The sequence below is a fragment of the Cucurbitaria berberidis genome (assembly GCF_010015615.1).
Source record: "Cucurbitaria berberidis CBS 394.84 unplaced genomic scaffold K460scaffold_2, whole genome shotgun sequence".
NCBI lineage: Eukaryota > Fungi > Ascomycota > Dothideomycetes > Pleosporales > Cucurbitariaceae > Cucurbitaria > Cucurbitaria berberidis.
Genome location: NW_024468936.1, coordinates 1,236,134 through 1,249,499, shown reverse-complemented (window position 1 = coordinate 1,249,499; position 13,366 = coordinate 1,236,134). Strand labels below are relative to the sequence as shown.

The 13,366-nt window shown below is 52.8% G+C and overlaps 4 protein-coding genes across 4 annotated transcripts; 2 read left to right on the top strand and 2 right to left on the bottom strand.

Annotated features, from left to right (window-relative positions):
* Positions 1–949: 949 nt before the first annotated feature.
* On the top strand, positions 950–2,714 carry K460DRAFT_280514 (TMP-TENI-domain-containing protein; the record flags this gene model as incomplete). The annotated part of the gene is made up of 2 exons (XM_040928411.1): positions 950–1,055; positions 1,153–2,714. 2 exons carry the CDS (start codon positions 950–952, stop codon positions 2,712–2,714), a joined length of 1,668 nt encoding a protein of 555 aa, XP_040789881.1.
* Positions 2,715–2,894: 180 nt separating this feature from the next.
* On the bottom strand, positions 2,895–4,917 carry K460DRAFT_402677 (WD40 repeat-like protein; the record flags this gene model as incomplete). The annotated part of the gene is made up of 2 exons (XM_040936551.1): positions 2,895–4,810; positions 4,860–4,917. 2 exons carry the CDS (start codon positions 4,915–4,917, stop codon positions 2,895–2,897), a joined length of 1,974 nt encoding a protein of 657 aa, XP_040789880.1.
* A 538-nt stretch (positions 4,918–5,455) lies between these two features.
* K460DRAFT_374399 (uncharacterized protein) lies at positions 5,456–7,089 on the top strand (the record flags this gene model as incomplete). The annotated part of the gene is made up of 3 exons (XM_040934661.1): positions 5,456–5,696; positions 5,747–5,787; positions 5,839–7,089. 3 exons carry the CDS (start codon positions 5,456–5,458, stop codon positions 7,087–7,089), a joined length of 1,533 nt encoding a protein of 510 aa, XP_040789879.1.
* A 198-nt stretch (positions 7,090–7,287) lies between these two features.
* On the bottom strand, positions 7,288–12,613 carry K460DRAFT_279328 (HEAT repeat protein-like protein; the record flags this gene model as incomplete). Its single annotated transcript, XM_040928322.1, has 7 exons — positions 7,288–8,957; positions 9,014–9,534; positions 9,587–9,900; positions 9,947–10,175; positions 10,222–11,467; positions 11,525–12,429; positions 12,492–12,613. 7 exons carry the CDS (start codon positions 12,611–12,613, stop codon positions 7,288–7,290), a joined length of 5,007 nt encoding a protein of 1,668 aa, XP_040789878.1.
* Between the last annotated feature and the right edge of the window lie 753 nt (positions 12,614–13,366).

The window sequence follows — 13,366 nt, the reverse complement described above, 5'->3', positions numbered from 1 at the left end:
GTTCGACTCGGAAGGCGTTACGTTGGCGCGAATACATATACCGCACTTGTCGTTGACGACTCTGGGTTACGGTTTGGTGCTTGCGGCCTAAGGGCGGAGGTGGCGGCGGTTTAAGTAGGTCGCGGGCGTGCGACTGGGCAGGCTATTTGCGCGTCGTGTAGGCTGTTTGTGGCAGTTCCCCGTGGCGGTCACGAGAAGGTGGGCGGGATGGGTTTGTCTGATGGGTTTGGGTTGTGCGAGGGTGGTGGTGTGTGGGAGGAGGAAGAGGTTGCGGGCAATGAGTATTATTATATGTGGAGGGTAGCCACAGCCCGGAGATCAAAAATCAGTCTGCCGAGCCACTGCGACCGAACCACGGCACCACGCAGTCCAGGCAACCAAAACCACACACACCCATGACGGCCCCGCTGCGTGTCATTGCCTCAGAGCCTGGCCGCTGGGATTGATTGCTTGATTGATTGTAGCTGTGTTCTCTTTTTTCTCTTTCAACTTCCGTGTGATTCAACATCTCTTGCCACGGTCGGTCACTGGCAAGGAAGCCCGCTTCAGTTTGCGCCCGCGACGATCGTCAAAGAGATTTCTAGCCTAGGCAAACGCCTGCCTACTAGACCATCATCTGATGCTTGAGGGAGATTGCATTCATGGATGCTGCTTGCCGGACCAGCCGATTTGCTGTAGCGTGTGCTACGAAACAGTTCAGCGAATATTTTCTATTTTGGGCGGGAGTCTCCAACTCCAGAACCATGCAGCCAGCCCTGGTTGTATATTCTCGTTTGGCCACTATGCATCATGTGTAGCTGAAATGTGTCCAATGCTCGACTAGTTTTGCAATGTGTCGTAAGAGTAGACGCCTCGAAGTGTGGGGTAGCCTCGTTTGACAGCCAACATCTCTACACAGCATGACATCAGGCATTTCACGAGTACACCACCTTGTCAATCTAATCGCAGCATGAAGGACCAGGTCAACTACTCGCTTTACCTCGTGACTGACTCGACAGAAGCCATCCTGGGCTCGAGAGATCTTGTCGAGGTTGTTGAACAGGCCTTGCTTGGAGGTCGGTTGTCCCATCCATGACTCCCCATCTAATTGATGTCACATGCTGCACTTCATGATGAACAATGACTTCTGGTGCTGACTGCCCTTCTTCCCAGGCGTGACAATCGTCCAATACAGAGACAAATCTTCAGACACTGGCATCCTCATCTCAACAGCAAAGAAGCTCCATGAGAAGTGCAAACAACACAACATCCCCCTCCTCATCAACGACAGAGTCGACGTCGCCCTCGCCGTGGGCTGCGAAGGCGTGCATCTCGGCCAAGATGACATGAACATCAGCGAAGCACGCCGCATTCTGGGGGAGGACAAGATCATCGGTGCAACAGTATCGTCCATCGAGGAAGCCCGAGTTGCGGTTGTGCGGGGTGCAGACTACCTAGGTATTGGAACTCTCTACGCCACAAACACGAAGAAGAACACAAAAGACATCATAGGCATCAATGGGATCCGGAAGATCCTACGATTCCTCGACACCGCAGACGAAGCGTCCAAAGCCGTAAAGACAGTATGCATAGGCGGCGTCAACGCATCCAACCTCCAGCGCATCATCTACCAACTCTCTGCCCCTTCTCCAACTGCCTCAAAACCAAAGACGATCGATGGCGTCGCAATCGTATCTGCCATCGTCGGCGCGCCAAATCCTAAAGAAGCATCCAAGCACCTCTTCCAACTCCTCGTATCCCCGCCGCCATTCAAAGCCACGTCCAACGAACCACACTTCTGGCTCGAAAAGGACGAAGATGAAGTCACGCACCTACTCGCCGAAGCCATCAAGGCCACAAAAGCCGTGCGAGACAAGAGTCCCCTATCCCACAACATGACGAATCTAGTCGTGCAAAACTTCGCCGCAAACGTCGCCCTCGCCATCGGCGCATCGCCCATCATGGCAAACTACGGCGCCGAAGCACCGGACCTGTCTAAACTAGGCGGCGCCCTCGTAATAAACATGGGCACCGTGACGCCCGACGGTCTGCTGAATTACAAGCAAGCCATCGCCGCGTACAATGCTGCGGGTGGTCCCATCGTGCTTGATCCCGTCGGCGCAGGCGCGACGAGCGTGCGGAGAGATGCACTGCAATCGTTGATGGCGACGAGCTACTTCGACGTAATCAAAGGCAACGAGCGCGAGATCCTGCAAGTTGCGCGCGCAAGCGGACTTACGCTGCAATCTGAAGGTTCTGGTAGTAGTCAACAGCGCGGCGTAGACAGCGGAAAAGCACTCTTCTCCCTCCCCGAAAAAGCATACGTAGTCTCCCTCCTCGCGCGCCGCGAACGCAATGTAGTCCTCATGACGGGCGCAACGGACTTCATCAGCGACGGGACGCGTACATATGCGCTTTCCAACGGGCATGCGTATCTCGGGTTGATAACAGGGAGTGGGTGTACATTGGGGACTACCATTTCCGCCTACATTGCTGCGAGTCCGGGGGATAAATTACTTGCTGCTGTCGCGGGTGTGCTGCATTATGAGATTGCGGCGGAAATGGCGGCGGTCAGAGGGGATGTCAAGGGCCCGGGGACGTTTGTGCCGGCTTTCCTTGATGAGTTGTATAATGTAAGTGTGGCTGTTGGGGAGGGCAAGGAGGATTGGACTGGTGTGGCAAAGGTGCAGTGTATAAAGGACGTGGTGGATGCTGGGCTGTTGAAGGAGCTGTAAGAACATGCACATAACTTGACTTGGTCTGATGAACAGAAATGGGGTATTCATTGACAGATATTACACTCACTCACACACACACACTGCAAGCTTGACCCACCTGCCAACGCCGATACCTGGCTGCGCCAAATCTTACAGTCTTCCACCCCATTTTGAAACGGTACTTCGAAGACAGAGTCACTATCTCGGCTTCCGATACCGCCCCTGATTCATCTCCATCTTCAACGCGTCCTGTTGGTCAGGTAGTGGTATCCTCTTCCTAATACCACCTGCTCCACCAACAGGCCCGCCCTGCTCATTCCCAAAGACTTGCTGTGGCTGAGGAGGAGTCCAACCCGGCGGCGGTCCCGTCATCCCTCCAGGCGGTGGGGGAAACCCAGGGAAGCCAGGGGGAGGCATACCGGGTGGTAAAGGCGGCATCCCAGGTATAGAGGGCATTCCTGGCATCCCGGGCATAGGGGGCATGCCTGGCGGTGGGAAAGCGAAGTTTGGTGGCGGGAAAGGCAGTGCTCCGTTCGCGTTTGGAGGCGGAGGGCCCTGGGGGATAGGAGGTGGTGGTAGAGCGCCTGACTGTATGAGTTGCGCGAGCCGCGAGGGATCCATGCCGGAAAAGGGCATGGGGGGTCCGCCACCTGCACCTAGTTGTGGGTGGAACGGTAATCCTGCTGGTGGTGGAGGTAGAGGCGGATGTGGTACACCGCCGATACCAGGTAAAGCGCTCGACGTGCCATCTGGTGCAGCGTTGAGGCCTGGTAATGAGAGACCTGGTGGCAGGAAAGATGGGGCACCGGGATGCCTCGACGGCAGCTTCTGGTCCACGAGCCCCTCCGCTTCGTCTTCCGCTTCTTGCTCTTCTTCCTCCATCTTCTGCCGCCTGCCCTGGCCGCGGTCGTATGTTCCCTGTGCTTCGGCAGCTGCTTGGCCAATGTGATAGCGGTCGTTGACGTAGTTGGTGTCGCCTGGCCTTGGACGCGTCCAGAAGCGGGTGACGCGGTCGTTAGAACCCGATGCAAGGATGTGGCCGAGTGGGTGCCAGTCCATCGTCCAGACGGTGAAGTCGTGGGCGTATTGCATGCTGTGGGCGGGGTATATAGTTTGAGCTGGGGCGTTTTGCGAGTCTGCGGCGTCGTACGGTGATATCGAGGGTGGGACGCCAGCGGGTGGGTTTTGTTCGTCGAGGAGGTAGTGGTGTATGCTACCATCAACGCCACCCGTGGAAAGTAGGTTCTTATGCATGGGATGCCAGGCCATGGTGATGATGTCCTTCTCATGCCCCTTAAGCAGGAGAACGTCGCGCATCATTCGGAGATCAAAGATGCGTGCTGTGTGGTCACGGGCGCATGTGGCTAGCATGTTTCCTTGGACAGGCTCGAACATTGTTTTTGATATTGGGTTCTTATGTCCATGAAGTGTGGTGAGACATCGGCCTGTGCGCGGGTCCCAAAACTTGACTTGGTGATCCTTTGACCCTGACACCAGCAGTCCTTTGTGAGGGTGCCAATCGACCGACTTTACCTCCCAGCCGTGTCCAGTCAGCGTTGACTCTTCGGTGCTCGACGCAAAGTCCCAGATCTTGAGTGTGGTGTCGTCGGCGCATGTGACGAATTTGGAGTCTGTCGGGGCTATAGCGAGGCCTCGTACTGCTTCAGTGTGCGCCTGTATCTCCTTGACATTGTTGAAGTTTGTCTGCCAGTACTTGACTACGCCCGTCTGGTCGGCCGAAAGCAGCCAATCGTCGGTCGATGTGTACTCGACAGCGCGGATAGCCGCCTCGTGTGCCTGCATGATGGTCTCAAAGTTGAAGCCCATGCCATTCCATAGCGTGAACTCGCCGCTCGTTGAGCCGGTGAGCAGCCGTCGACCCTCTGGAGTCCACTTGACAACATTTATGGGATGCTTGACTTTGTTGAGAGAAGAGTGCACGGCTTTTGCGGGTATGGATTCGGCAGCGCTGGCGAGTCGCGCTGCGGGTGGCTCCATGTCCACAATGTAGCTGGCACTTGGCCTTTCGACCTCGGGCATGGCGAGGTTCTTGTATCGCGGGCGCCGATTGCGCATCCATTGTACCGTTGTCGCGCCATAGTCGGTTACCGCGCCTAAACATGAGGGTTAGAATAGTAGATATACAGAGAGTAGCTATCCTACGCTTTGGTCGAGGGCGCGGAGGGCCGTCAAAGTCCCGTTGGTGGTATTCGCGCTCCATGATGGACGGCTCCTGCCAGACGCGTCGTTCAAGTTACTGGCATGGACGAGCAGCACAGTCGACCGTCTAGTAGGGCGCAACACTGGGGACGTACGTGATGGCGAAGCTATCGTGAATGCAAGTTGCTTTGTCGCAACACACTCGCAACACCCATCAAGGGTAGGGCCCGAGCGTCTTCCAGCCACAGCATTGCATGTTGACGCCACACTTCACCCAACGACGGGTGCATGCATGAACAGCTGCAGCACTCGCTGACCCCCGCTCGAGGGGGCGATTCAACAGAAAGCGGAAAGCCCTCGTATCTCCCAACAAGTTGCAGTAGCAGGACGACAGCATGGCCCTATTGCATATGCTCCTCTTCCGCCCAGAGGGGATGGCCGAGTATCCGTAGCTGCTTCCGTCCCCCCGTCGCCGCTTTCGAGTGTCAAGCGATTCCTCCTCCACAACCACCGTCTCAAGGCCCTACATATAGCTTCCCAGGCCCAATTGAGCGCTGTACAGTGCATCGAGGACCTCGGCCTTGTCTCTACGCCTAACCATGGCAACAATCACCCAAATGGCGACCGGCACTGCATTTGACGTCCCACAGGCTGGCCTCTCTCGATACCGAGGCACCACAACGGAGCAGAAAGTCAACGGCACCACCAAGCGCATTCGAGATACCAAATACCGACATGTCTTTGCCACACACTCGGTCACCCGCACCTCTTGCCTGAGCCACGATGCAGAGAGCTCCCCCAGTTTTGTGGGCTTTAGGAATCTCATGATCCTGGTGCTCAGTACGCATTCCTCGCTACCGGCTACGCCCGCACGAGGCTAATGAGAGCAGTTGTATCCAATTTGCGATTGATGATTGTCAACTTGCAAAAGGTAACTTCTCCTGACTTCATTCGCTCGCACTTCCAATGCTAACACGACTAGTATGGCGTGTTGATATGCATCAGTTGCCACGACTATCGACGCTCCGACGTCATCACCGGCCTGCTGCTCTACCTCCTCGTTCCCGCCCATTTGTTCGTCACGTACTTGATCGAGCTGGCCGCAGCATGGCAAGCAGACAGAGCATACACGCGCATATCAAAGCAGAGGGATGAGGACACACCCGCTGCATATGCGGCTGCACTGCGAAGCTTCAACTCGACCTGGTACATTGTCGCTTTCTTCCACAGCGTCAATGCCGTTGCCAATCTCTACATTGCAACCAAGTACGTCTACTACGACATCTACCACCCGGGTATCGGTACGCTATGCGAGTTCCACGCCGTCATCGTCTTCCTCAAGTGCGCCTCGTACGCCCTGACGAACCGCGACCTTCGTCACGCCTACCTGCATCCGAAGCAGGCTGACCCACTCCCTGCATTGTACAAGACCTGCCCATACCCGCAGAACATCAACATGAAGAACTTGTGCTACTTCTGGTGGGCACCGACACTAGTCTACCAGCCCGTCTACCCGCGTACCGATACGATACGGTGGGGCTTTGTCTTCAAGCGTCTAGCCGAGCTCGCAGGTCTCAGCATCGTCATCTGGATTGCCTCCGCCCAATATGCTGCGCCATTGCTCCAGAATTCGTTGGACAAGATTCTCACGCTCAACTTCACATCCATCGTGGAGCGCGTTATGAAGCTGTCCACCATCTCCGTCTTCTGCTGGCTCTGTGGCTTCTTCGCCCTGTTCCAGTCTGCCCTCAACGCTCTTGCCGAGGTTATGCGTTTTGGCGATCGAGAGTTCTACGGCGACTGGTGGAATGTGAGCAGTATCCGCACCTACTGGACCACCTGGAACAAGCCAGTTACAAACTTTATGCGGCGACACATATACAGCCCACTTGTCGGCCGTGGCTGGCCACCTGCTCTGGCCCAGATCTTCGTATTCTTCTTCTCTGGCATCCTGCATGAGCTTCTTGTCGGTGTGCCAACACATAACATTATTGGCGTTGCCTTTGCGGGCATGATGTTCCAGATACCAATGATCGCGCTCACCGATGTGATTCAGAAGGTCAAGTGGATACAAGGCAAGGTTGCAGGAAACATGATCTTTTGGATTAGTTTTTGCCTTGTTGGACAGCCATTGGCGGCACTGTTGTACTTCTTTGCGTGGCAGGCAAAGTATGGAAGCGTAAGTAAACAGTTTCAGGAAAGTCCTGCCATGCACTTGTTCCTCCGAAGATGAGAGTCGATGGATTGAGGGAACTGCGTTGTACAACTAAGCGCGCTTATAGATGTGTGATTACTCTAATTTCAACAATTGATAAGCAGCCCAGCAGACCATACTGTTGCGGAATCCTACTGACATGCTCTCGTCACCTACATTTTCGTAATCCTGTCCTCGCGCCAACAAAGCCAAACTGAGTACCAGCAACCCCTCACCCTACACCGTCAACAAGCTCCCTTTCACCCTCCGCAACGCGTCCAGGACCTCCTTCTCCAACACCCGCTCAATCCTCTCGATCCACAAGCCATGCACTTCCGCTACAGCCCCCATATCCGCAAATGCCCTCAGCGCCGTCAAAATCTCTCGTCTCACCATCCCACTCTCTTTCCCTTCCAAATCAATACTACCACTCCAAGCCAACAGTATCTCACTCGCGCAGATCACCTGAATGCCCAACGTGAACACTTCGGCTTTACTCGCCCATCCCAACGCGCCATCGCGTTCCGTCTCCTTTGTAGTCTGAGTTAGTACCGCGATACCGTCGAGGACCCAGGTTGCTAGGCCTTGGTGCAGGGCGAGCGGAACAGCGGTAGCGTGGAACGAGGGTAAGGAGCGCAGAACGCGGGTCCAGAAGAGCGCGTCGAGGGCGTCGTCTTTGTAGAGGTTTTGCTTCTCTGTTGCGAAGAGGGATGTGTCTTGTTTGCTGTGTTGGGCGAAGAGTTCTGCGAAGGGAGTAGAGAAAAGGGGATTCTGTGAAGAAAAGGAAGAGGATGGACAGGTTAAGCGGTGGAGAGATTGGGTGATGAGGGGTATGCGGCATGTAGTGAATTGGGTGGAAGATAGGAAGGTAGCGAGACGATGCGTGGTGAGGATGGGTACCGTGTGTTTAGCTTGTGGGGAGCCCTGGGCACGGAGGAGGTCCGTTACGGCGACGGCGGCAACGTCTCTTATTTCGTCGTCGTCGTCGTTGAGCATGTCGTATAAGACAAAGCTCAGACCGAGGAGGAGTGGCCCAGTGGACTTGGATGCCGTGCTTGCGGTCCAGATGTGCTCGAGTGCGCGAATGGACTGCACGGCTGCGAATCGCGTGTCGAAAGGGTTCGTGTCTATAATTGTCATGCGGAGAAGGCGGATGTAGCGTGCGGTAGACTTGAGGACTAGCCGTCGTTGATCTTGGTAGGCGTGGAAGGCAAAGTCGAGGAAGAAACTCAAAAGATATAAGGCGCTCTGCGCGTTGGATGGTGGCCCGTCTAGGCACTGGATCTCCAGTTTGTCGAGGGTGATGAGGACTTGCTCTTTGGTGACTAAGGAGAAAAAGTCTCTCTTCATATGATTATCAGCGATGCCGCCTGTCAGCACGGCTTGCGCTTTGGAGATCACCTCTAGATCTGTAGCGTCCAGAACAATTCGATGTATGTGAGCTAATATGAGCGTGCACGGTAACGTTAGCTCGTTGGAAGGCCGTATCTGAATGGCAGCTCCAAGAGTCTCCAGAGCCGCGCAGCAGGTATCAGGGTCCTCAGTTGCGAGCAGTATCAGCGCGTTGCCAATGCTTTGATGTTCCTTTGATACCATGAAGCTGAGGAAGTGGTCCCGGACGATGATGCGATCGATGAAGAACACTTGTGCCAACGACGCCCTGAATAACGCCTCGCCGTTCTTGCGACTGGAGCCGAGCGCGTATTGTGGGCCTATAGAAATAGACGCTGTGAGCCCCTCCCAAGCATGCAATATTGAGAGGGTGTCTTTCCTTTGGAGCATGGTCTTTCCACAGAGACCTACAATATCGAGAAAGGTAGATCTGATGAAAGGACAATTGCTCACGACGAACCATTGATGGGCAAAGTTACTCAGCTCCTCCATTAAGGTGGCAAAATCCTTCAAGGCTACGAGTAGTCAGTGGACGGCATTGATTGGTATAAGAAATGTGCAATGTACTTACCGAGTTGAGCAGGATCCTGCAATAGCTTCCTGAACATGAATTTAACCGCAAGTAGCCTTCCATGTTGGTTATTGTGTGACTTCGGCAGGTTACCAAGCAACGACAATCCAGCGCTGTACAGCTCAGGTATAGACTTCAAAGATACGACTGTCCTTGCTGCCATATCTCGTAGATGCCAATGTGGGCTTTCGAGAATCTTTTCTACAGATGCTAGAATCGAACCAAGATTAGCTTCCGGGGGTCGTGCTTGTCGTAGGATCTGGAGGGCTGGAAAGACTCCTTCGGCTCCGTGTAGATCAAGCGGCGAACTGCTGTCGGGCGTGCTTTCAATTGACTGCTTCAGAGGCCCACTTGGATCTAGAAGATCAGATAGGATATTTACTAGGCTCGGGTAGTTGTCGAATGAGAAGCGTGACGTCTTTGTTCGTTCATTTTCTTTCCAGTCTTGCGCTTCGTCACTACCAAGCAGTCTCTCGATCAATGCTTTGAAGAGCATCAAGCTACAATTTCGGATAGGCCATCTCCAGATAGAGTTAGTGTGTCTCCTATACAGTTGTATATTTGCTTGCTCACATATTCGAGTTGAGGGTCTTTGCGGCAAGTTCAAGGGCCTGTCCGATGTATGGCTCCGAAGCCACACTAAGTTTCGAGGTTGTAAAGATTTCTTTGATGCAGTTGAGGGCATGAACTTGAGGCAGACGGCTTTCCTCAATATTTTCACTCTTTGCTTCAACCGAAGCTTCGGTGACGAGGTCCCTCATGGCGCGGGGGAAGAGCTTGCTTCCCACTTGAGGTTCCGCAGCCAAAATGCCCGACATGAGCGCCGGGATGCCTGCAGATCTCCGAGTGATAGCGCCTGCCTTTTCTTGAATAGACTCAAGAGTTTCCTAAGCCGTTTAGTTATGCGACATTAATAATGTTAGATTTTCGTACCTGATACCATGTTTCTGGTAGAGCACGAAGTAGAGGGATATTTGACGACACGCAACGGCGGCAAAACGCTGCAAATGTTTGAGAGACAGTCGAGAACGCACCGCGATGGCGAAGCTCCAGTAGTTGAACGAAACAAAGTCGACCAAGCTTCTCAAATAGCTCAGGAGTGATGATACTGCCGTCGTCATGACCTATTGGCCCTGTGGTAATGACAGTCCGGAGAAGTGTACTACGATGATGAGCATGGCTTTCACGGATGAGCAAGAATACCGTACCTCGCTTCCTTGAGACCTCTCCACGAATAGCTCAAGATCTCCTTAGTATCGAGACTAGTCTCATCCTCCATTTCGTCCGGAATTAGGCCCTCTGGCGCGTCGGCACAGAGGACATGGTAAACATAAGACCAGAGCAACTCGATACTCCCCAAAACATCTTTATGTAACTGCTTCCACATTTCAAGCGTTTCTGTAGGGGCGCTTGACAAGCCTGCGTAGAAGTCGTGTTGGTCAACGATGTACCTGAATGCAGCATAGATGCCATGGACAGGACGACCGTTAACAGCCTCAGACAGATTGTTGTGAGCTATATCGAGGGTGCTATCCAGCTGTCTTTTCAGATGCTCAAAAACTGCCAGCTTGGAAGAAAGCTGTGTGCCGTGCAAGTCCATCCGGCCTTCGCCGGCTAATGAGAAAATCAAGCCGTAGGCTCGAGCGACTCCATCTGCCTGATCAGCTCGGCCGGTGCGGAGCATGGCGGTCTCCGCTCTAGACATGAAGCGAGGAATTGTTGCCAACACCGCATCCTTTTGAGCCTGCGGTAGAGCAATCAAACACAGTTGCAGGACTGATATGGCTGAATCCCTGATGTCGTCGAAAGGATCTAAGATGAGATCGAACAGGACCCGAATCAATTTTGGGTTTGCGATCTGAAGACTATGCGCCCAGTTTAGTTGCCCCTGTGCTGACTTGGAAAGGTGAGTTTGCGGCACTCCAGAGTCCACCCCGGAACGCAGTACGATGGTCAGTGTTCGTAATGCAGTAACACGCCTTTGATAAGACGCAGTTGACCGCATTTCCCATTCCAGAAATCGCATGTACCAAACTACAAAAGCTAAAGCCTCGGTGAGCGGATCTTGTCGCGAGTTCTTTCTGGACAGCGTTCCATAACTGGAGTAGTTCTTGGGGAAAGGAAGTCGGCTCTCAATCGAAGTGCTACGCTTAGATGTTCCCTTAGCGAGAGTGGCCGTACTGGCTCTCAAGCGATCGAAGAGTTTCTGTGTACACCCGTGGACTCCTCGACGAAAGTTGGCGTCTGTGTCCGTGTGCATATGAACGAGGTTGCGCTGTAATGACTTGAAAACCCCGCCGGTGAAGGGTCTTGTCACAGACGCTGAGTATACTGAAAGGAACATTCCCGCGAGTCGGACTTCGGGTTCGGGGTGTGACATCCATCCACCAAAAACGATGTCCGGTATATGAACAGCCCCGTCGTGGATTTCGACATTTTCGCACGTTCGATGGTCTATATAAAGTAAGTTTGTTGAGCTATTGCAAGAACCCTGTGCGTCTGTAAACTTACCGATATCCCGTATTATGCTTAACTCTTTCCCGGTTTCGAATGCTGCCAGCAGGATATTGAACTCTTCAGGTTCATTGAGTCCACTCGGAAGAGGATTCGACGCGCTTAGTTGATCAGGTAGCGTGCCTTTCGGTTGTACATGCTTATCAAAATGCAAATAAGATAGGAAATGTATGTACTCGTCGATATTGGGAAGAAAGCAATGAGGAAACACGTGTGTCTTGAACTCCTGTATCCGATCGGGCCATTTTTGTAGAGTCTGCACAACTGGCTCAATCCACAACGGTAAGAAGGCGGTGTCATGGCTTTGCGGCCCAGCTGTAGGTAGGCGACGAGCTTGAAGAAGGAAGTTCCTTATCAGATGGCCTGCTGAAAGCGCGGTATCGTGATGAACTATCCATGCCAAAAAGGCCCTGAAAATACTTTTTGGGGTTGCAACATTCGTTTTCTCGATCGAATAACGCTGTTGTAAATCGCCGAACAATTCGACGAGTTGCGCAATGGAGACCACATCTCGGAGGAGGAAGTGCGCGAGACCTTGAAGAGCTGGTTTGACTTTGAGACGGTCTTGCCGCTGACAAATAATATCTAGAAACGTGATTGTAGCCTGTTTCCGAAGCTGGAATGCACGATTGCTCTGATCTTTCGCCACGACAGTCGCGAGAACTAAGAGCAACTGCCTCATGGACTTGCCTTTGGCATCGTCGGATCTCTGAAGGTAAATGTTGAACAATCGAAACCAAATAGAATCGTCTAAGAGAGCATTATGGACGTAATCAATGCCGGTTGCTTGACATTTCTCAATAATCGCACACAGCGCGTTCGACGCAGCTGCCCGATGGCTAGATTCTAAATCTGGTAAATCTGCCGTTTCCAATACGGGAGAAATAATCGCGTGTAATTCTCTAACTTAGCGTCAGCAATGTCCAATACCTCAACCTAAAATTCACGGACTTTGCATCCTTACTTCACACCACTGGTGGGGTCTCTTTCTACGAAGTTAGGGAGAGCCTTCGCGACATTTCTGGCCAGATCCCGCAGTACTTTATCTGGAACCGGTGCACTTGAGGTAAGTAGATTTTCCGCCATAGCTTAGGATCGGCTCTTCAGTGGTTAGGTTGACAGCATGTGGACCCCAAAATTTGAGGTGAGGAAAGGGAATGTGGGTCACATGATTACTAAGCAGAATACCCCCAACGTCGACTACATTTCTTCGACATCAGGTCAACACAATTCTGCTGACTCCCAAAGATGTAGGAGAATATTTCAGAAAATAGCTTTCGCGCTGGAAAAACTTCCGGATCTCTACTTATGGTCCCAACCCTGGCCAGAAACCATCACCAGCATAGCGGAACGATGCAGCATCTCATCGCTCCCATAGCGCGCGACGACCATGAACCGAATATTGCAAAGCCTTCTCTTTTCCTACTCACTATTTTACTGTTATTAACTCCATAATAACAGCTTTTGCCGGACAGATCTCCACTGCGAGTACCGCTTGTAATATTGACTTGCCTTGGCATAAGGGATTAGGCGTTGTAAGAGATGACTGCAAACGCAGTATAAGCGACAGCGAAATGTGGCTAAAGTTATAAGGCCTAGAATCCTAGAAGTGCTCCCGTAGAAGCTTCTCTCACTTCGTTCATCGATCATCTCGACGGGTGCTGAGGTTAGCGCGTATTCACGTCCTAGGTGATTGAACCAGCAAATCTCATCTGACGACTTCGGATTCGATGAAGAATATACAGGCTGCGATTGCTAATAGTTCACCTAAATCTTCTCAGCGATGAACTTACTCTAAAATTGGCAAAGAAGAAGCTGAGAACGAGTGCCCTTACGCTC